Genomic DNA, 24,658 nt, shown 5'->3' on the forward strand with positions numbered 1-24,658 from the left:
TCTTTATTTCATTTTATTTATGTGGTGTATTACACTTATTGATTTGTGAGTATTAAACCAGCCTTGCATCTCTGGGATGAATCCCACTTGATTTTGGTGTATGACTTTTTTAATGTGTTACTGAATCCAGTTTGCCAATATATTTGTTGAGGATTTTAAAATCTATGTTCATCAGTGATATTGGCCTGTAGTTTTCTTTCTTTGTTGTGTCTTGATCTGGCTTTGGAATTAGGGTAATACTGGCTTCACAGAAAGAGTTTGGGAGTCTCTGCTCATCTTGGATTTTTTGGAGTAGTTTGAGAAGAATAGGAGTTAGTTCTTCCCTAAATGTTTTGTAAAATTTCTCTGTGAGGCCATCCAGTCCAGGGATTTAATGTACCAGAAGATTTTTTTTATTACTGTTTCAATTTAATTAGTTGTCATTTGCCTATTCAGGCTTTTTGCTTCTTGATTCAGTTTTGGAAGATATATGTTTCCAGATATCTGTCCATTTTTCTAGGTTGTCAAGTTTTTTGTCATACGCTTGTCCATAAAACTTTTTTACAATCTTTGCATTTCTGTTGTATCTGTTGTGATTTCTCCTCTTTTGTTTCTGATTCTGTTTATTTGGTCCTCTCTATTTTTTTTCTTGATGACCCTGGTTTAAGGCATGTAAATTTTGTTTATCTTTTCAAAGAACCAGCTCCTGGTATTATTGATCTTTTGAAATGTTTGTTCAGTCCCAGTGTCATTTAATTCTGCCCTGATCTTGATGATTTCCTTCCTTCTACTCTCTCTGGGCTTTGTTTGTTGTCCCTCTAGTTCTTGTAGCTGTAGGGTTAGATATTTTATTTGAGATCCTTCTATCCTTTTAAGGTAGGCCTGTATTGCTATGAACTCTCCTCTCAGGACTGCTTTTGCTGTGTCCCATAGGTTATGGGCTGTTGTGTGTTCATTATCATTAGTTTCCAGAAACTTCTTGATTTCTTCCTTGATGTCATTGTTAACCCATTCATTATTTAATAACATATTACTCATCCTCTGTGAGTTGAATGTTTTTGAGTTTTTTTCTTGAGGTTGATTTCTAGTTTCAAGTCATTGTGATCTGAGAAGATATTTGATATAATTTCAATTTTCTTGAATTTGTTGAGATTTGTTTTGTGTCCTACCATGTGGTCTATCTTTGAAAAAGTTCCATGTGCACTTGAAAAGAATGTATTTTTTTGCTTTTTGTGGGTAAAAATTCTATGTATATCAACTAAGTCCATTTGATTTAGAGTGTTGTGCAATGCCGTAATATCCTTGGTGTGTCTTTGCTTTGAAGATCTGTCCATTATTGACAGTGGGGTGTTAAAGCCCCCTACTATGATTGTGTTGCTGTCAATATCCTTCTTGTAGTCTTCCATGATTTTCCTTATATATTTGGATACTCCTATGTTGGGTACATGTATGTTTAAAAGGGTTATATCTTCTTGATGGATTGTTCCCTTCAGTATTATGAAATGTCTTTCTTTGCCTCTTTTTATGGTCTTTGTTGTGAAATCTATTTTGTCTGATATAAGTATTGCTACCCCAACTTTTTTTCATGTCCATTTACTTGAAATATTTTTTTTCCATACCTTCACTTTTAGTGTGTAGAGCTTTTGTTTTCAGATGGGTCTCTTGTAGACAGCATATATGTGGGTCATGTTTTCATATCAATTCTGCTCTTGCTGCTTTTAACATTCTCTATTCGTCCTTGAGTTCTGCCATTTTAATTATGATGTGCCTTGGAGTTGGCTTGTTTGGGTTCATCTTCATTGGGACCCTCTGTGCTTCCCAAACTTGCATGACTTTTTCTCTCACCAAGTTAGGGGAGTTTTCTGTCATTACTTTTTCAAACATGTTTTCTATCCCTTGCTCCTCCTCTTCTCTTTCTTCTATCCCTATGATATGGATATTATTATGTTTCATGTTGCCCTACATTTCTCTTAAACCCTCTTCATTCTTTTTAAGTCTTTTTTCATTTCGTTGCACTATCTGAGAATTTTTTCTACATTTTCCTCTAGCTCACTGATCCGATCCTCTGCTTCATTTAATCTGCTTTTGATTCCTTCTGCTGTGTTCTTCAGTTCAGAAACTGTACCCTTCTTTTCTTCCTGGCTCTTATTGACAGTTTCTATATCCCTTTTATGCTGGTGTAGTTCTCAAATTTCTTTGTAGTTTCCCTGAAGTTTTTCGTACTTCCCCTGGAATTCCCTGTAGTTTTCTCTGAGTTTGTTGAGTTTATTGAGCTTCCTCATTAGCATTGTTTTGGATTCCATGTCTGATCATTTGCTCGCCTCTATTTCATCTATCCCTCCTTGTGGGAATTCCTCCTTTCCTTTCAATGAGATGTTGTTTCTTTGTCTCCCCATTTTAGGTGGCTCTTATTGTTTGCTTTTGCTTCTTAGATTGATCTGCTTTTATTTCCTGCCTTTGTGGTATGACTTTATGTAGTAGGAATCCTGTGGCATTTAGTGGTGTAGGCTCATTTATCTCCTGAACTTGATGCTCTTGGGATGTCCTTTATGCCTTTTATTTGGATTCTCTGGTAGTATTTTGGTTTTGGTTGTTGTTGTTTTCCTCTTCAGTGGGTCCTTCCCTCCAGTTAGCTGACTGTGAGCCACTCTGCCCACCTCGTCTTGTAAACAACTGCTGAGCTGCTGCTAAAACAAAGTCATAAGTCCAGGCAAGATTCCCACACTCATAAAAATATCCCCCACCCTCAATCACTGTATCAGCTGGAAACGAGCCAGGATTAATAAGAATGTATAGAGATTAAGATATTATAGGAAAGGAAGTACAAATAAGAGTGGACTAACTGAAAGGAATGTGTTTTTTGAGAGGGGAGGAGAAACAGCTATAATAGTGCAGAGTAGAGACAAGGCAGTAAGAAAAAGGAAGTAAAATTTATATCGTATATAAAAAAGGGAGCAAAAAAGGCAGAATGAATTTATTGAGGGGCAATATGTACTATTAGGTAAACAGAAGTTGTACTACATATGTGTGTGTGTGTGTGTGTGTGTGTGTGTTATAGTGTGTGTATATGTCTGTGTGAGAGAGAGCACATATGCATACATACACACACACATACAAATAAGGTCGATGAATAAGCAGGAAAAAAAAAAGGCACCAGAATAGAGAAAAAGTTTTACCACAAAACTGTCAGTGACCTATGAGCTGAGATTAATATAGGTGGGGTAGGAGTAAGCATTAAAAAAAGAAAAGAAAAAGAAAGAAAGAAAAGCTTAAGAGATGTCTGGAGGAAAGGGAAGTAATTTTGAGATGATAGAGGGAGAAGAAATACTAAGAGGGAGGAATGAAAACCAGTCTAAGATAGGGAAAAATTCAAATTTAAAATGACAAAAGGAAAGGGCTGGAGGGAGGTTCAAATGGAGTAGGAGAGGGAGACAATAATATTTGAAATATGAAATAACAGAATAGTGAAGATCTATGAATAAAATTATAGGAATATCACCACTATCCCCCTCTCCCAATGGGCACTGATTAATCAAGTTGGAGAGAGAGTAAGTGTATTTCCTAATTTGTTTAAGATACTATTGTCAGGGCACATCAGAGAAGGAAAACTCTGACTCCAAAAAACCTCCGCTGCCTTGCGGCATACCTCTTCAGGGGAAAGGCTAAGGGAGTAAACCCCGACAGAAAATCCGGAGCCGGAGTCCCTAAGGCGGTTTGACGTTGTAGTCAACACCGGCAACTCCTGCGGCGCACCTGAAGCCAAGCTGTATTGACTCCGTCTTTCCCTTGGACCCTTCAGCTGCGAAGAGAGGGGGGGTCTGCTGCATGGGCAACAGCAGACCCTCCATATCACCCTGCCCAGGCTCTGTAGCTTCAGCTTCACTGGAGAGGACACTCCAGCGTCATCGCAAGATGTCGATTTAACACGGGAGGAGACAGATACCGTGTCACTCCCGAGTCGGACTGCACAGCCATTCTCGGCGGTGCAGATAGACTCTTAAGAAGCTACACCATCGTCTCTCAAGACGGACGGCTGCCGACGACGACGACTATTGCCAGTAAAAAGGAGTAAGGAGTACAGTTCCTAAGTGGCATATTCATATTTCATTTCTCACTAGAAAAATGGAATAAAATTTGTTTTAAGTTTGTTTTGAGGGTTGAGGAATATATGCTCCCTTTTTAATGATAAAAGCAACATGTTCTCCTTATTTACCAGGAAGCCAAGTTTATCAAGAGCCAGGTTCATTGTCACAGTGTGTGATGCCCCATTGGATCACCTGTTTAGCCACCTGAATTGGTTCTTCAGTACTCTGGTGCTGTGGGCTGTGAGGGGGGATGAGAGAACATGTAGATGACATATGTCTCAATGAGTCTATGTGGACTAGTGGCCCATCTCATCCTGGAAAAAAAATGGGCTTGTGGGCCTGCATTTATGCCCTTAGTGCCAGGTAGGCAGGTGTGAAATACACTGATTTTGGGGATAACTTACAGTAGCCTGTGAACTGGGTGTGGTGTAGATGATCCCAGGCTCCAATCCAGTGATCTGAATTTAGACCAGTGCCCTTAATCCTAGGTCCCTGCTGACCACAGCTAGAAAAATCATACCCAGGGGCATTTCAGACTCTTCTCCAACAGGGATGTTTGTATTCATCCTTTAGGATGTGGCTCCCCTGTCACTTCTGGGAAACTTCCTACTCTCTTCCCTGTGCCCCTCATCACATGATTTGTTTGTTACATTGGAGAATAATTATTTGTTGATGTAGGTCTGATCCCCATTAGTCTGGGAGCAGGAACAAAGACTAACAATTGTGCATCCAGCTTCCTTTGCAACTAATGAGACCAAGTAACTGAGTTCCACCCAAGGGGAACATGAGCAAAAGTAACCCTACACTCTTACACAAACCTAGGAGGCACCATTCACACATATGAAGAAGCTGTGAGTAGAAAGGATGTTGCATCCTCATATGGAAGAGGCTTGTTCTGCTTGAGCCCCCACTTGCTCTCAAGAGCTGGAATGACAACAGCAAAACCAAATATGACAACAGAACTCTGACCCAAAATCTCTGCAGTGACTAGCCTGCAATAGTCTGGACTTAGTCAAAGATGCCAGCTTTCTTATTTTTTGTGTCTCTGCTTCCAACTCAGGACCAACCAGAGAAAGTCGTTTATGCCTGCAAACCTGCTTCTAGTTAGCCTGCCTCTGGTTTGCTTCTGCTGATAACCTCCCATCAGGGCACACCCAGAGCCTTCTCAACACAGACTCCTCAGTGTAGCAAGTTCTGAGTCCATAGGCTCTGCTTGTTCTCTTCTAGTTGGTCTCCATCCATTTTTGCACTCCCTGCTGTGTACAAGACAGAATGGGCTGAGCAGTAGAATGGAAGGAGCCAGAATCCTTGGTATTATAGAGTCACTATACCCCCTATACTGCTAATGAGAAACACAGACATGCACACACATGCACATACACACACAAATATCTGGAACTTATGCAGGTTTTCTCTGGGGCAGCCTGGGCAAAAGGGTACATGTGTACTGGATTAAGAATCAGAGTTTGCTGAGCAGACTCATGTAAACCAGGTATCACTCATTTAAATTAGGATTTTTAAGGTACTTGAGCATCTTTCATTTGCATACAATGATTCCTATGCTAATTACAATAGACCCTGGCCTATTCATTAATATTAGGAGGCTGCACATCCATTCTGCATGGATTCTCCTCAATCAGGATAAACAAGCTAATCTCACCAATTCATTCTTGGGAGTTTCCTTTGTGTCCCAATGTCATTCTGTCTTTCTTTGGAGAAAGCTTTGGCCACCAGTGACCCAAGGATCGCAACACCAAATACTTTTGGATAAAGAATGTAAGGGCAATTCATTAACATCCACATATAACCCATGCTTCTTCTGGTCACCAGACATTCAGAGCCCTAGCTTTTGGCAGACAGTGGCTCCCTCTGGCCTCGGTGTCCCTTTGCCATGCCCATGGGGGATGCACAGACGGGACAAACTCCAAGAACTGGCTTCTGATACCATAGTCTCAGTCAGTTGATCTCCTGTGAAATGCTTCTTGAGGCAGGAAGATAGGCCAAGACACAGAACTGATTTCTTAGGCTTTTGTGTCCTCCAGTCTTGTAAGTCAGACTCTCATTTTCAGGAAACTGCTGGATGCCTGGTGGACCAGACAAAGGCAAAGTGGCCCTGGAGGTTCAGCAATCTCTCCTGGCCACCTGTGGGTACAATCTGGGTAACATCTCAAGGTACTGTTCTTTGGAACATTCCTGTCCACGGCCCTAGGCCTCTAACACCCTTACACCCTCTTACATGTTCATCCAGCAAACATTGGCTGTGTGCCAACTACATGTTAGCAAGCCACAAGCTTAACTCTCAAGAAGTTCACAGTCTATGGTCAAGAAAGGCATTTGAACAAATAATGATTATCTAGTGTGATAAGAGCTATAACAGATGTGTACAAACTACCAAGTTAACACAAAAAAGTAGGCAGGTCACTCAGCTTGTTTGGGGAAGGCTTCACAAATATCCAACAAGGGATACCTGAGAAAAGTCTTACGGGGACATGGGGTTTCCATTAGCTGAGGATGTGGGGTTGGGGGGAGCTGTCCAGGCAAAGGCATGAAAGAGTCAAGAAAAGGCCTGCAGTTCTGTGCAGTTGGAGCAGAAGGAGAGGGAGGAGAAACAGGAAAGGATACAGAGACTGTCAATTGGGATTGTTTGGGCACCATCTAAACTTTATTCTGAGGTCACAGTACATACCCAAAACAGGGCTGTGAACTCAAATGCCTGCAGGGCACAGTCGGACAATGAAATCAGTGAAGGGGGGCCATGTGGGGACTGGAAGACCAAGGAGTGCAGGCCCATCTGCCGGTGGAGCCCATTGTTGCCATGGTGGAGTGCAGGCTCTATGTAGGCAAGTTTCCATTTTAAAAAAATCTGGACACTCATAATTTTATATGAAACTCCCCAAGTTTAAATGTTGGAAATTATTTCAAAATATCATGCTGGCCTAGCCAAAACATATCTGATGTCCTCTCTGCCCCTGGGCCTCTAGTTTGGCACCTGAGATGCAAAGCTTAGGCAGAGAGATGACACAGCCAGACTTATATTTCAGAAAGATGTCCCTACAGATCTCTCAATGATGTTTATGCTGCAGCCTCTACCAGCAAGAACTTCTTTTCTGCACCCACTCCATACCCTTGCTTATGTCCAAGTCTTTGCACCCTCACTGCCCTCCCAGACCATCCCGGCACAGCCCCATCTTGCATGGAGGACCTGAATGAATGAGCATGCTCCAGCCTGACTTACAGAGAAAAAGTCTACATTAAGGACACAAGAGAGCCACATTTATTTCACATGGACAAGCATGATTCTGTCACATGCTGAACATGAAAGCTCACGTGAGGCAAGTACCCATAACAGCAGAATTATGTGTTTTTGTCCACAGGGAGCAGGGAGAGTCACCAAGTGGTTTTCAAAGACAGTCACTCTTCAAGTAGAGCTGAGACCACACCCTTAGAAAGCTCTGGTTAATTCCATCATCAAAGAGTCTGTCTCCTAGAGTTGGCTGGGGGTGCTTCTGCTCTGCATTTCTGGATGCATTGCTGACGGCAGGAGGGTGAGGATGGTCTTCCATGTCACCACCCAAGGTGGCTCAGGAGAGCTCAGCTCAGAGAGGAAGTACATGACACTCAGAATTAACAAGCTCACGCTGGGGTAGACAATGACAGGGACAGACTGCTGTGTTCATAGCAACAGAACCATCACCACTTACAATAGCTATCATAATGGAAAGATCCACTCTTCTTAAAGCAATTTCCCAAGGCGGCTTATGGGCTGAAGGGAAAGGATTTGGAATTGACTGGACATGCCAAAAGCAGATCAACTTTGGACAGACTGGGGAGAGCTAGTGGTAGGGACCCCCTGGTCTCTTGGCCTTGGCTGGGCTTCCTGGTACCAGGATGCTGGAATCTAAGATGGGGAGGGGGCTGGGGTCTGACTTGGCTGTGGTGAGAGGATGATAGGCTCTAAGAACAAACCTCATGGAAGAGACCAGTAGAAGAGTCCTTACATGTCACAGGCTTATTCCCACCTGAAGTCCTGCCCAACAGTTTCATAAAACTTAATGTTATAAGGTCTATAAAATTCCTGGAGCTGATCTATCACTTCAGGATCAATCTGTACATGAGTTCTGCCCTTTGATTTGCCCAGACATCGAGGCAGGAGGCTCGATTCTGTCTTTTTCAAGCAAGGAAACCCTTTGGTCTTGTTGAAATAGAAGTGCTTGTCCGTGATGAACCTCTTAATGCCCAGGAAGTCCTGGACCCGCCCCATCTCTCCAGCTGGATCGGTGATGAGCCGCTCACCACTGACAAAGTGGATCTGAGCCAGGGGAAAGTACTGCAGCCAGCTCTCCAGGTGCAACACATACAGGCCGATGCGGATGGCATTCCACGACATGTCCACCAGGCCTAGTGTGCGGTTCCGGAAGGACAGGCCCTCGAAGGTGGGAATGTCCGGCTTCTTCGACAGTGTCTGGGTGTAATCGGAGATGGCGCGAGTCACTGGGTTCCGTACCACCACGATCAGCTTGGTGTCTCGGGACATGTTGAAGATCCGACGAGGGGCCTCTTGAGTGACGAAATAGCTGGGGGTCTTCTCCAGTGTGATCTGGCTCTCCAGAGTCCTGGGCATCAGGTTCCTGCAGGCAGAAGCAGCACATCATCAGACAGGGCTCTCCAGGGGTTCCTGGTGTCATTTCCTTGAACTCAACTGTCTGGTTGAGTCCCCTTCCTCTCCTCTGTGACATCTGAGGCTCACCTACTCTCACCTGGTGAGGGATCCACTTTATCTCCTGTTGATTTTATTTTTTAGTCTTTAACAGGTTTGCTTTAAGATAGGAAATGTCCATCAATATGGGCTAAATAAATGATGCAATAACCAATGAATAGTTAGGTAGATCTGAGCGTACTAACATGGAATGATTTCCAAGATAAATCATTAAATGAAAGAAGGCAATACACAGCACCTTCATCTGGGGAAGGGTACCAAGAAACTGATAAAGTTGATTTTGGGGTGGGAGTGGGAGCAGAGTGAGGAGGTAAGGCATGGATGAGAATGGCTTTTTATTGTATAACCTTTTACGCTGCTTGAAATTGTTAATGAAGTGATTATATATTCAAAAGATACAAAAGAAGGCACTGAATGTTGTTCTGGCAAAAGAAACTTATCCAAATATATTAGAAAATTTTTTTTGGGGGGGAAACTTGCTTTATAGGAATAGCAAGTGTTTTAGAAATGAGTTCTAACCACTATGCTGTACACCTGAAACTAATGTAAAATAATATTGAATGTCAATTGTAATTGAAAAAAATAAGTAAATGGAAAGAATCCCTTATCACTGAATTAACTGAGAACAAAACAGAAATTCTAGGCACTTTCACTCCACAAGAAAAAGGAAAAAAGGACAAAAAAGAGTCCTGATCTCTTTTTCTGCTGAAAGACATCCTCAGGAAAGCACAGGACAATTAGGTACTGCAACCTCTCCTTCCCTCATTTTTCATTTCCTGGCTCTGCTTGAGATTCTCAGGGATGATGGTAGAAGCTCCTTCCCAGATGTGTCTCTTTCAGACCTTGATCAAGGGGAACATTCCTGGCTCTGAGTCATTAGTTCTTTCTCAAGGTCACATTTTACCTTAATCTAGTTTTTCTAATGCTGGCTGCACATTAGATCTTCATCCCCTGGAATATAGACTCCTGATTCCCAGTCTTCTTCACCCCAGGTTCTATTATCATCCCCATTCAATAACCTGGATTCACAGTTCTTCGACCAAATAACTCCATTTTCTCTTCTATTTTAGCAACTCTTGTCTTGGGTCTGGCCATACCTTGGGTCTTGTCATTGGAATTTCCCTAATCTGAAATTGTACTCTAGGACTATGTAGTGGGTTGAATGGTAACCCTCCAAAATATGTATCATATGTATCTCCCCAGAACCTATGAATGTGACCTCATTTGGAGAGTCTGCAGATGTAAGTTAAGAATCTTGAGATGATATCATCCTGGATTAGGGTGTGCCCGAAGTCCAGATGAGGTATATGCTTACGAGACAACAGAAGGAGAGAAGAGACACATAGAAGAAGGTGGTGTGAAGACAAAGGCAGAGCATGGAGTGACATATCTACAAACCAAATAATGCCAAGGAAGTTAATACAGACTGCAACCTTATTTCTTTATACATGTACTAGAGTCTCAAACTCATTATACTTGATCTTTAAATTCATCTACGATCCTCTTGATTTCATTTTCTTCCATATCTTCTCTGGACTAAATGAACAATCATTTTAGTTCCTTCTTACTCTTCCTGTTCTTCCTCTTCTTCATCATCATCATCGTCATTGTCATGGCTATCATCAGCATCATTATCAATTTTCTTGTACTACTTGCTCTTCCAATTTCTAATAATGCATATTCCCAACCTACCATCATTTCTAATTCTGTCTGTGGGTTGCCAAACAGCAGGAGATAAAATGCTGACCCTGGCAACTGGATCCTTCCTATATTTATTAAATCCATCTTCAATTGAGTCTCAACACTGCTCAGTAATTGGGTATATTTGTTTTTACAGGCTCCCTTAAGATTCTTCATAGTACATGTTCCAAATTCTCACCATAAGCTCCCAGCCCTACTCCTGCCACCACCCTTAACACAAAACTAGTCTCCCACTACACTAGAAAGAAAAAAGCTGTCACACCTTCAACTTTTCTGTCCTCCATCCAGAAACTGACTATTATCTGTACTCATCCTGCGCCCCTCTCAGTAGTCTCAGAGGAAATGGTAGGCAAGGGCTCATCTGTCCACCTGTGCTCTCACATCTCTCTCTATTGCCTTCCCTGCAAACCTGTCCATATCCCCTTGAACTTTAAAATTCACTGTGCAGCTGATAGGCTGATACAACTGGTATTTTGCTTCCAGGCTCAATGTTTATAATGAACCCTTGTGATTTGAATAGGCTATTTTTTAAAATTAGATGCCATTATTAGCAAACAATCACAATGTACTAGAATAGAATTCTTCAGCTAGCTTTTCTTAGAAATATGGCTATATTAGATTATGACCTTGGCATACATTATAATTAGATGCTGGTCGTTATGATGAAAGCAGACATAATTACATAAATGTGACAGTACATTTAAACCTAAGGATTTTTTCAAACTCTATGGCGATTATTGATATAAAGTTATCTTCTAACATGAAGAAGTTGACTTGACAAGCCATGAAGCTGATTTATCTGCAATATTCTTTAATATGCTAAAGAATATCCAAGAGAGGAAGTGAGGCTGCAGCATCTCCTAAGCTTATTTGACTAGAGCTATGAACTCTTGCCAGGGGCACTGATGAACATCTCTCTGTTACCAGTTTGGAAAATTCTGACCAGTCCTAGTGATCTTCTATCACACATGCCCTGGCTGTAAACTGAAGTGAAGCTCCACTCTTCTCACCCCTAGCTGGTATGTCAGCTGCAAAACCAAATTACAAATACTGAGGATGATACTGACACCAGACTAAGCAACATCACATATATAATCATGCCATGGGACTAGACTTTTTCTTAAGGCTTATTTTCCCTCTTCATGTCATTGTTTAAATTTTGCTTACTTGTTTCCAGTTGCTAACACACAGTTAAATTCTTCTCTCACCCTATAACCCTCTTAAGCTTCAGCCTCTTTTATTGTCTATGTAGCTTTGCAAAAAATTACTGAAATAGTCTGACACTCACCATTTGGACTTACCTCCCACCTGTTATTTTATCCTGCTCAGCAACAATTTCTCTACATTTGATAAGAGCCCCAAATTTTTCTTTGAGGAACTACCACTCTTCTTTTGGATACAATCTTGATGGGCCAAGGGGTGGGTGCATGACCAAAATTAGGCCAATCAGCACCAGCTGTGTCATAAAGACTAACAATGTATCATCAAGACTGAAAATGGTTGGACTGAACTTTCCCACCAGGTATAGGAACCTGGAAAAGCATCCTCATCAGCTTCTCTTACCAAATCCCATCGGCTCTCTTGGTTCTTGCCTTAAGACCTGGCTCTTCCACCTTCCTCTGTATTCTGTGAGTTACTACACATCCTTCTAAAAATTATAACTACTTTAAGTTAGTCATAGTTGGTTGCTGTTGCAAGAATTCTAACTTCTTTAACCTGGCTTCCTGTATGTGGAAGCTAAGCTCACTCCACTTGAACTTAAACTCCATGAGGGTAGAGTGCACCTTACCTACAACTATATCTTCATAGTTCACCACAATCCATGGCACAAGTAAGGTCTCCATAAATATTGCTGAGGTTACAATTAAGCCAACAGCCTGTTTTATCCAGTTATGCATTGATGCCCTCAGGCCCTTTTCAAATTCTCCACACTCTTCAGGCCATTCTAGATCTACCCATGGGTGTGTTGCCTACTTCTCCCTTACAAGTGATCTTCTGGATGACCTCCTTCCTTCTCCAGCCTTTAACCACCACCTGGGAGCTGCTGACTCATGTCTGTAATGGCAGCTCCAGTTTCCCATGCCCTAGACTGGAATGCCCAGCTGTCTGTGGACTGGCTACCTTGCCTCAGCAAATGAACTTGCTATTTTCCTCCCCAAACTTACTTCTCTCCTTTGCCTATTTTTACAGATGATACCACCATGCATCCACTCACAGAGCAGAAAAACATGTCATTCTTGACTCTTTATCACACCCGTCTTTCATTCTTGTAAACTTTCCTTCCCAAACTCCCCCTCAGGCTCTCGTCATCTGTTCCTCAGAAAATAGAATCCTCTCTGATTTCAGGCTTTTCTTCTCTCCTCCTTTTTAATGCAATCAAATTCTGTGTCCACCAGAGAAATATTTCTAAAGCAAATCAATCTTGTCAACCATCAATTATTCTTTTGGATAAAGTCTGTATTTCTCGACTCAGTACTCAAGGCTACTGCCTACCTTTCTAGAGCTAATCTCTTACTATTTCCTGGAAATCCAAATCTCATGCAATGCTGGACACAAAATCATTTTCTTTCATGTGGTTTGCACTTACTGAATTTTTTGTTTTTATCTGTTAAGAATTGGGATCATTTTTTTGTCTCCCTCATTGCGGTGAATATTTACTCATCTTCCCAAGTCTAACCCAAAAGTCACGTCCTCTGTGAACCCTTTCTTATAGTCTCATGGCACTCTCTGCCTCCAATGACTAGGACCCTCATCCCATATGTGGAACTTATTAGATATGCATCCATTTATATCAACACACCTTCAGCAACCTGGCCATGTTTCTTATTCATTTTTGCCTTCCTAACACTGTTACAGAACCCCTGGGCTGCTCCAATTGAAAACAAACCCACGGGCTCTTTAGTTAGGGGCCCGATTGCCCGCCGCCAAAATTATAACTCTCAATACCAGAGTTTGGTGAAAAGAAAAAGAATTGTTTATTTAACAGTTATATAGATTTAGTTATTTGCAGATTTCTGTTGTTAAGTCTTATGCTCTTTAAAATACCCACAAACACATATCCTTGCCTCCCTCCCCTTCCAAACCAGGCTAGTTTTAGGAAAGTCAGAGAAACCGTTTCCCTACTTTCCAAACACAGTTCAGCTTTACCAGCAGCTGCCAATCATTCAATCTGATTGGGGAGGTCCTTTCTGTGCTGTGGTGCCCTCCAGCTCTCAATGCAGAACCACCTGGATTCTCAGCCTCCTTGCAAACTGCCTTCTTCCTGCAAACAGTGTGGATCTTCTCTCCTTCTCAAAACTGCATGGCAAGAGCCTCTTAAAGCAGCCTGGAGACCCCTTCTCCAAGCCACACGGAGAAGGCCCCTTCACCAAGCCACGTGGAGGGAGCACACGAGAGAGCGAGAGCGAGAGAGCCCGAGAGCTAGAGTGAGAGCCCGAGTCAGAGCGCCAGAGCGAGAGCGCGAGCCAGAGAGCGAGAGTCCCAGAGTGAGAGCACGAGCGAGAGCCAGAGAGAGTCTCAGAGCGAGAGTCTGAGAGAGTCTGAGCGCCAGAGCGCGAGTGAGAACCCGAGTCAGAGAGCGAGAGTGAGCGCGCGAGCGCGCCAGAGAGAGAGTCAGAGAGAGAGTCTCAGAGTGCCAGTGAGAGCCAGAGCCTGAACGAGAGCTTGAGAGAGAGTCTCAGCTAAAATGTCTGCAGCTGCTTATATATCCCTGACTGCATCATCTGACGCAGTGGGCGTTGCAAACAGTTCTGACCATTCACAGGTCCTTACGTAGGCTCTGTGTGCTTTCTCCATACTGTCCCCTGGTTCAAGACTCCTCCCATCTGCCCGAGGCTTTGGATGCATTAAAGCCATTTTGCATAAGAAAGACAGTAGCCACCAGCCTCAGGCATGTGGAAGCATTTGAAAAGCTGCTTACTTCTCCCCATCCCCCAGCAGCAAACTCTGGGGATTTTTGGACTCCCCTGTTTCTGTAACAACACAATACCTGGCACACTGTAGGTGCTCAATAAATTGATCAGAGATTCAGTGTCAAAGGTATTGAAAGGTTACCCTGAATCCTCAGAAATAACCAGTTAGTTTATGAAGCCCAGCCTTTTCTTGGCATTCTGACCTGGACCAGAGGAAGGATTCAGCAGATAGTCCTGGGGTCGGGGAAACACTATGCCATTGCTAAGATTTCAGTATGTCCACAAGTGCTCAGGTTCATAGACTGAGAGGAGTCCCAGCTTCAAATATAAGGTCAAATGAGATGGAAAGGAACATATCTTGTGCCATTTCTGCTTGGTTATCTGCACACTGTCCTTCACCCAAGGTTCCCCTGGGTGTTCAGAGAGGACAGAGCTGTGGTGGCTCTGCAGTGTGTCTGGGAGGGGAGGACATGGACAAGTCCAGCTGCACACTGGGACCATCTGGAGGGCTTTTGAAGATATGTAAATCCTTAAATCATAAACTTTGGGGGGAAGGCAGGAGGGTTAGACACCTGCAATTATAAAGCTCCCCAGGTGATCCCAGTGGGCCACCAGGGCTAAGAACCTCAGTGGCAGATTGAGTGTTCCTTTAGCCACTCAGCCTTTAAAACAGTTGTTCAAGTATTAATCCAGGGTGTGCTTTAAAGAAAAAGAGTTCCAGGACCCTTCCCTGTACATTCTGATTCAATGGCTTTGGAGTGCAGTCCAGGAATCTCCATTTTTAATAGCCCTCCCCTGCCATGATTCTTACAATTAGAGAAGCTTGGGAAGTGCAGCCTTAATGAATGCACTCTCGTTAGTAACATGATGGCGCACATTACTATCTACCATATCATAAGTTTATTTGCATGTTTCTGTCTCTGCCCATCCCCACCCCCATCTGCAGACTACAAGCTCCGGGAGAACAGGTTTGGTGTCTGTCTTGGACACGGCTGTATTCTCAGAACCAAGAAGATGAAGGCACTTAGTAGGACTGTAGTAAATGTTTGTTGAAGGGAAGACACAAAGGCAAGGCTTTAATCTGGGCACAGTGAAAGCAAAGCACAGTGGTGTGAGCCAGCAGAGACTGCGCCTTATTCCAAGGCCACAGAAGTCTACAGTCTATCTCCTTCCTGAGGGAAAAGTTACAGACTTCCTGTGGCCCCTACTGAAAAAGAAAAAGACCTAAATGCTTTCTTGTTGGCTTGGAAATGACAGTTTTGGCCCATCCAGTGGGGCAGAAAGAGTTGCCGTGGCCAACCCCCTCCATGCAAAGGATGTCCTGAGTGTGTAAGCACGCGGGAGCGCGTAGAATGAGCATATCTCTGATTATAGCTGAGAGGGTTCTCTGGAAGATCTTATTTTCTGCTGAATCTGCACACCCCATGGATGTGTTTGGAAGGCCTGGCTGCCTGGAGGTCTTTGGTGATTTATTAGCTCTTAACCGGGCAACCAGGCACCTTGAAAATTATCGGTCTCCAGAGGGATAATTAGGGGCAGAAGGGGGGGGGGGAAGGCTTTATTGCAAGAAACTTGTTCTGAAAACAAACCCCACTAACCCTCCACATGCTAAGCAAGTACAGGCACAGCAACATGGCTGTCTATCCTCCTCAGGCTGAGAGTCTATAGCCCCAAATCTTTACACTTACATGACCCAGGATCAAAATACTAGGCCCCAGCTTGAACTATTACATCCATAATTTATCACTGCTCACAGGATAAAGGCTGTAACAGGATTTATGTGGCTTTTCTTAATCTGGCCCAGATTCTGCATTTTTCGAGCTAAGGGATCTCCGACATGCTGTGGTTTTAGGGTGAAGTGCTCTGTAGCCAGTAAGGGAAAACTTCTCTCAGCTCTTAGCTCATTATCACCTCCACGAGGGAGCCTTTCCTGATCTCAACTTAATTATTTCCCCCTTCCCAGAAGATTTAGGCATTTGTTAACCCAGTGACTCCATGGTACGCACTATAGACATCTCTCGTTTTCTACACATAACCTGCATCTATCATCGCCCTAGAGTGCAAGGTCACAGACTGTCACACCTCTATACTGACATGCGTGTCTTGAGCCTGGTATGCATTCATTGAACAGTGTTTATTTAGAACTTACTATATGCCAGGGATAAGAAGGTAAGCAAGGTGTAGTCTCTGTTCTCAAGGAGTTAACAACCTCTAAACCAAAGGGGTGAGTGGGTCCTCTTTTCCCAATGTGAGGGGCAGTACCTGAACTCAGCTCCCCATGAGGGCTGCTGGCTTCCTTCCTCTGGCAGTAGGAGCTATGCCAGCAAATTAAAATCAATCATGAATAATAATGTAAAATACATTTTGAAATATTATAACACTTATTGCTGACAAGAGTGTATAGAACTTACTCTTCAATGTTGGTAGCAGCATATATCAATGCAGTCTTTAATTTGATAGTATCTATCCAAACGTAAAATGCATGTACCCTTTAACCCAGCAATTTTACTTTTGGAAATTTATTTGTACAAGTACTTAAAGACTGTGTGAGGATGTTTGTTGCAGCATTTGTGGCAGAGATGGGGAGACACCCACCAAAGATTCCTGCTTCTCCCTGTTGGGTATAGCTCTGTTTCTAGAAGGTGGCTGCCCAGCCAAGGACTACATTTCCCAGAAACCCCTGCCTCCAGGTGGTGTGATGTGGCTGGTTAGTACCATGGTCAGTGAGTGGTACAGTGTGTTACCTCCAGGCCAAGGTGCTCACAAAGTAGGAGTGCTCTCTTCACCGTCTTTTCTGTCCACTAGCTCAGTGATTTTCAACCTTCTTCATCCCATGGCATGCAAACTAATTACTAAAATTCTGTAGCACACCAAAAAATATATTTTTGCCAATCTGAAAAAATAAAAAAGGTATAATTTTGATTCATTCACACTGACAGCTATTATGTTGGCTGTTGTCATTTTTTAAATTTGATAATCTAAGAAGAAAGAGGTCAGTGCCCCTGACTAAACAATCAAGTGCATGCTTCAAAATTCTTGCGGCACACCTGTTGAAAATTGTTGCATAAATTGAATGCAGAGAACTTTGTGGCCCAAGAAGAGGGTGGGTCCAAAAGGTAGAAGAGACATGGAAAACTATTTACAAGGAGGAAAACACCCCTTATACTATGTATGGTGAGCAAGAAATACACTTTTTATCTGAGTCTGTTACAGGTACTGGCATTGACCTAACAACTAAAACAATGTTTGTATTAGAAAGAGACCAGAAACAACTTACATGTCTGTTAGCAAGAAGTTGGTTAAATAAACTTATATTGAGACCAGACAAATAGATGATTACTTGGCTGTTAAAAAATGAGGTGGATCTACAAATATTGACACAGAAAGGAATGCTAAATGTATTACTTAGTGAAAAAAGAAAGTTGCATAACAGATGACGTCTCCAAACCCCATATCGTGCCATCCACCCCCCACACCTGCAGCTGCCTGTGAGACCACTCACACCACTTGCAATGGCCTTTGAGATGACAGGATGTCTCAGACTGAAATCACGTCCTGTGTTGATCAGCTTGCTGCACCCGCAACTGCCAGGTGGCAAAACGGCTGCAAAAACCCCCTTTTCTCTCCCCCTGTAAAAGCAATCCCCCTCTCCCATAAAAGCTCAGAGTCCTGACCACCTGTGGCAGGCCTCCCTGCTTGCTGATTGTCCCAATAAATCCTCTATCTTCAAGTTGGCTGCATATTAATGGTCTTCTGAGCAACTCCATCCTTACATTTTGGTGCCGAAACCCGGGATTGGGACACCGGCTCGAAAGGGTCTTCCGAGTTGGACTTGGGACCCCGGCCAGCGCCAATCCTCGGACCCGGAGTCTCTCAGATTTCCATGAGTCAGCAGCTTGAGCATCCCCCCTGGCTTGCTGACCCCATCTGTCTCCTTTTTCCTCTGACGTCTCTCTCAACCTACATTTACTCTCAGTCAACACCGGTCATCGGATTCACAGGTGAGGCTTTGCCTCCAGCTCTCCAGGTGGTTCTGTTTCCTGGTCTATCCGAGACCATTCCAGGCAGTTTGGCCCTAAGTCTGAGCGCTCAGTCAGAACAACTCTCAGAGTCTACTGACTCCTTGGGTCAATCCAGACCCACTCTCCGGGGCCTGATGACTTCTGGGGACACCCGGGATTACTCAGTGCCTCTCCTCTTGGCCTTAGGCCCTCCACTCTGGGGTCGAAATGGGACCGCTTGTCTTGACAGATTGTGAAGCCGGAAACGTTGGCTTAGAATCACCCTACTCCTTTTTCTCAGACTCACATTAACCCTAACCATAGTCAAGGGAGTCAGCCAGTCTCTCCCTGCCTAAAGATATCTTTCCTGGGTGGTTAGTCCGTAATCTCAGACCTCTCCAACTAAATGGAGAGGTTAAGGCCCATTGACTTGTCTTTCTGTCCACTGTCGTGTGGCCTCAATATCCTCTTGATAACCAGAGTCAGTGGCCAGAAAATGGCACACTTGACTTTGGAGTTCTCACAGACCTCGACAACTTTCTCTGGCAGTCAGGCAAGTGGTCAGAAATTCCCTACGCTCAGGCTTTCTGGACCCTTTGGAGCAAGCACTCCCTCTGCCAACAGCTCACTACCCACCAAATTCTCCTTGTCCAGGAAAAGCTGCTTTCCTCTCAACCTTCTGCACCCCCTCTAACTTCTCCTTCTTCTTTGGACACCTTTGATGCCACTGACCACCCACTTCCGTACAGCCCTGTGCCGGATGCCTCTTCATCCCCTTCAGAACCCCAGTCACCTAACTCCTCACAGTCCCTGGACTTTCTCCTCCCCATATCTGATTCCATGGGCCCATCCTTACCTCCTCTTCCCTGGCTCCCTGCCTCTCCGATGAGCCTCGTCCTTCTGGTCTCTAGCCCCTCTGTGAGGTCACTGGTAGAGATGGTGTTCATGTCCCCTTCAATTTGGCTAATCTTTCCCAAACTGGGCAGTGTCTCAGTTCTTTCTCCAAGGACCCCATTTGTTTCATCAAAGAGTTCAGATACTTAACCCAGACCTGTGTCCTTACCTACCAGGACGTTACCACCATCCTTGTTTCCACCACAACCCCCAAAGAGAAAATTTTTATCTGGGTGGCTGCCATGGCTTATGCTGATGAATTACATGTTGACAGACCCACTGACACTGATTATCCCACTGGGTCTGTAGCAGTCCCTGCCACCCCACCTCATTGGGACTACCAGATGAATTCCCCAACCTTTGCAAAATGCCCCACTTCCTTGCATGTCTCCTTGCAGGGATGCAAAAATTGGGCTTTAAGGCTGTCAACTATGACAAAACCCTCGATGTCACTCAGGGTCCCAGTGAAAATCCAGCAGCCTTCTTAACAAAGCTCACAGGATCCGTCCAAAAAATACACCAATTTAGACCCCACTTCACTGGAGAGATGCCTCTTTTTACACATCCACTTCATTAGTAAGTCAGCCCTAGACATTCAAAAAAAGCTCCAAAGTTAGAGATGGGCCCTGAGACCCCCTAAAATGAACCTATTCAAGTTGCCTTCTGGGTATTCAACAACATGCAAGATAAACAAAACAGAAAGAAAAGGAGAGGGAAAAGGAGCAGCAGGAGTGGAAAGACAAGTGGTATATTTTGCTATCTAATGCTCTGGGGAACTCTTCCAAGGGACAAAATAAGCCTAAGGGCACAGCCTTCACCATCAGGCAGCCTCCGGGACCCTGTTTCCACTGTGGTCAGGAGGGACACTGGGCAAGCTCTGTCCAAACCCCTGCTTACCTCCTCCAGGTCCTTGCCCTCTCTGTCAAAAGACAGGTCACTGTCCAATGGCCTCTAACCGGGTGACTAGACTGCCTACCCTGGCAGTGGATCTGGATGTGGAAATCTCAGTCCCAGATGTCCTCGGACTTTCCACCGCCTGACAGGGCCCTGGTTCAAGAGCCCCGCCTCTCACCATCACAGCTGCAAAACCCAGGGTAAACATATTGGTGGCAGGTAAGCTTATCTCCTTTATCCTTAATACAGGAGCCACATATTCTGTCCTGCCCGAATTTTCAGGGCTCCTAACTCCCTCTGCCATATCGGTTGTAGGAATAGACGGCAAGGCAACCCAACCCCTAAGTACCCCTCCCCTAAACTGTCTCATTGGACATCAGGCATTCATTCACTCCTTTCTAATGCTGCCCACTGCCCAACCCCTCCTCTCTTCAGACAGATAATGACCCTGCCTTTATTTCACAGGTATCCCAGCAGGTGGCTCAGGCACCAAACATTAAGTGGTGGCTTCACATCCCATATCGACCCCAGTCATCAGGGAAGGTAGAATGAGCTAATGGCTTATTAAAAGTCCACCTAACCAAACTTAGCACCAAAATGCATTTCCTATGGCCCAAATTCCTGCCTCTAACCCTCCTTCAAATTTTCTCAACTTCCAAAAATCCCCACATGCTCAGCCCCTTTAAAATTATGTATGGCAGACCCTTACTCCTAGGCAACACCCCTCCTACCAAGTCAGATTATGGGGACTACCTTCCCATCCTCTCACACCTGAGATCTACCCTCCAAAGCCAGGCCAATTTGACCCTACTAACCCCCCCCCCCCACTGATCACTAGAAATCCCCCATTACACCAGGGGACTATGTCTATTTTAAAGCCCTCACACCTAAGGCTCTCACTCCCTGGTAGACTGGCCCACATCTAGTCATCTTAACCACCCCAACAGTAGTTAAACTCCTAAATATCCCACATTGGGTACATTTCTCCCATCTCAAACCTGCCCCTCAGGCACCTGAACCTCCTCTAACCTTGGATCTTGAACCCACCATTACCTAGCTCATCCCCATCTGGGAGGAGGCACAAACAACACCACCCACGTATTCCTGCATTTCCACCAGAAATCTGACGGTAAAAACCACCTGAGCTCAACCCCGCCTCTAAATAAGCCTTCCATGGGCCCTACTCTTTACTCATCTCATCTTGCAAGACTTTTTACTATACACCCCCCCCCCCCCAGACTATCTCTCAGTTTCTAAAATGCTTCTTAGATGCCTGGCTGCAGGGCACTCTTACCAACTACACCCCTGATGAAATTTACTTTTACACTTTCATCCTAGTTCTATCCCTCGCTGATTTACTCAAATCACCCTACTAACCATGTTAACACCCCTCACAATTACGGCTATTGCCCTCATGACCTTTACCACCCCCTATCGATACCCTCTAGCCCCCAAAATACAGCGAATGGCACACCTAACCAACAAAACCAACTGCTGGATCTTTCTCCACCCAGACATAGAGGTAAGCGCCTTCCCACCCAATCTCACCACCCTATATAACCTTACTGCCCACTTTCTTCCAATCTGGCCCTCCCAATCTTACATGGGACCAATAGATCTCTCTGGAGTGTCCCAGCCAGTGGTCACCATCACCCATATTATGGGTCCTGCCACTCTCTGCATCTGCTTCATACATGTCAACAGCACCCACAACCAACCTCGCTTCTTGGGCACATTCAACCCTCCCCTTTTCTATAACCACACCCTAGACTTAGTCTTCATACACTATGGAGGCCAACCAAGAGCTCCTACCCATCCTTACCTATTGGCCCAAATTCACAATCATACCAACACTCCATATTTTCCTGCTACCCCTACATGGATCATGAATTTTTGACTTAACCAATACAACCAAACATTTCTTCACAAAATCCTCCATAATGATTGGTGCCAGTCAATAAAAAATGAAACTCACCCCAGTTGTATTGCCATCACAAACATAAAATATAGCACTGCTATATTTGGCTCAGTGGATTGAGCGTCGGCCTGCGAGCTAAGTGTCGCTGGTTCGATCTTCCAGTCAGGGCACATCAGAGAAGGAAAACTCTGACTCCAAAAAACCTCCGCTGCCTTGCGGCATACCTCTTCAGGGGAAAGGCTAAGGGAGTAAACCCGACAGAAAATCCGGAGCCGGAGTCCCTAAGGCGGTTTGACATTGTAGTCAACACCGGCAACTCCTGCGGCGCACCTGAAGCCAAGCTGTATTGACTCCGTCTTTCCCTTGGACCCTTCAGCTGCGAAGAGAGGGGGGGTCTGCTGCATGGGCAACAGCAGAGCCTCCATATCACCCTGCCCAGGCTCTGTAGCTTCAGCTTCACTGGAGAGGACACTCCAGCGTCATCGCAAGATGTCGATTCAACACGGGAGGAGACAGATACCGTGTCACTCCCGAGTCGGACTGCACAGCCATTCTCAGCGGTGCAGATAGACTCTTAAGAAGCTACACCATCGTCTCTCGAGACGGACGGCTGCCAACAACGATTTCCCTACAAGAAGCAGGATATCACTTCTTATGTGGTAAGCAAGTATACCTAACAATTTCTCCTTACTGGACTGGCACCTGCATGTTAGTCGCTCTAATACTAGATGCCTCCATACTAAGCCCCCAGCAAATGGCCACTTCTAAGGCAATCCCAAACTTTGGCTCCTTCCTTGGAACCTCCCTGTCATCCTGCCCATGACACAAACAAGACCGACAGTGGTCTGAGTTTGGTGGACATGCGTACAGAAAACCTATCCTTGAACAAACAAGAATAGGGCAGTCCATATATAGAGGCTTATTCTGGTTTGTAGGAATACCCCAATTAGAGAAATCAATACTAAATCTCTCTTTATCCCTTCAAGAAACTTAGAATGCCACCCTCAAAACCCTAGAAAAACAGCAAGAATCCCTAAACAGCCTAGCAGACGTAGTTCTCTGAAACAGGAGGGCCCTAGACATCCTCACAGCTGAAGCAGGGGGAACCTGCACCATGCTGAATGAAACCAGCTGTTTTTATGTTAACAATATAGGCATAATAGAAGAAAATTTACAAGTACTTAAAAAACACATTGACATTATTGCCCGTGACAGGGAACAGGCATATGGAGAATCCTGGTTCAGAACTTTTCTCTCATACTTCTCTTCTTTCAAAGCAATCCTAGTGCCTCCCATAACCCCAATGCTTCTCCTTCTATTATTCCTCACCATTGGCCCTTGCTTTCTCAAACTACTCATTAAGTTTATTCAAAAAATGGTTAAATCCATGACAATCTCAACTGTCCATGATGTACTCTTGCTAAGATCTTTCAGATACTAATCCATGGCAGAGGATGACCCTGAGCTGACAGTCAGTCCCCTTTCATCGCCCTAACTCTGGAGGAAGTCATTACAGAAGAGAGACTCAATGACCTTTTTCCCATCAATCTCTGCCACACACCCCCCACCTCCTTTTTATTAAAACAGAAAGGCTGGAATGACCGCTCCAAACCCCATATCATGCCACTCCCCCATCCCCTCGCACCTGCAGCTGCCTGTGAGACCCCTCACCCCATCTGCAGTGGCCTGCGAGATAACAGGATGTCTCAGACTGAAACCACATCCCGTGTTGATCAACTTCCAGGTGGCAAAACAGCTGCAAAAACCCCCTTTTCTCCCCCCCCATAAAAGCAACCCCCCTCTCCCCTAAAAGCTCAGAGTCCTGACCACCCATGGCAGATCTCCCTGCTTGCCATTCTCCCCGCTTGCTGGTCATTCCAATAAATCCTCTATCCTCAAGTTCGCTGCATCTTAATGGTCTCCTAAGTGACTCTGTCCTTACAACAGAGAGTTCTATACATGCTTATTTACATACACAATATACACACATGTGCTAGTATAGATATGCACAAACCATCTCTAAGTGGATACGCAGTCCCTAAATGGATACACAGTAGACTGTTACCAGTGATTACCTCTGGAGAATGACTTTGAGGGACCTGGGATGGACTACAGGGTAGAGTGGAACTTAACTTCCACCTTTACCTTCTTGCACTCATTAGACTTTTTTTTTCTTTTTTTGCCATGAGCATGTCTTTTTTGTAGTTATAAAAAGTTAGCTAATGAAAAACTATGTTAAAAAGTCTCTACTGATACCATTTGGGAAGAAGATAGCCTATATGGAAGTAGTTTTGTGGAGTGAAGGGAAGAAATGGTCTGAAGGGGCTGTGGTGTGGGTGGGAAGCAAGGATGTGGGAGATGGAGAATACAGTTCCTTTCTCAGAAAGCTGGGCTTGGAAAGGAGTGGGGAAACTAGGAGAGGTAGTTGTGGATGTTGAGTGAACGGGTATTTGCTGCTGTACAAACAGCTCTGACACATTTCTAGGCAACTGGGCCTCAATTTCTGAGGTGCCATATGGGGCTAGCCTGGCCTGACATGGGGACACTCTCAAGGGGTT

The 24,658-nt window shown here is 44.4% G+C and overlaps 1 protein-coding gene across 1 annotated transcript in view; it reads right to left on the bottom strand.

Moving 5' to 3' along the window:
- Positions 1–7,315: 7,315 nt before the first annotated feature.
- HS3ST2 (heparan sulfate-glucosamine 3-sulfotransferase 2) overlaps positions 7,316–24,658 on the bottom strand; it is a 106,639-nt gene continuing 89,296 nt past the window's right edge. The window contains exon 2 of the mRNA XM_090277766.1: positions 7,316–8,692. Coding sequence (XP_090133892.1) covers positions 8,074–8,692 — 619 coding nt within the window. The 3' untranslated portion in view covers positions 7,316–8,073. The remainder of the gene's footprint in view (positions 8,693–24,658) is intronic.

Source organism: Furipterus horrens, unplaced genomic scaffold, assembly GCF_987537825.1.
Source record: "Furipterus horrens unplaced genomic scaffold, mFurHor1.1.pri manual_scaffold_5, whole genome shotgun sequence".
Taxonomy (NCBI): domain Eukaryota; kingdom Metazoa; phylum Chordata; class Mammalia; order Chiroptera; family Furipteridae; genus Furipterus; species Furipterus horrens.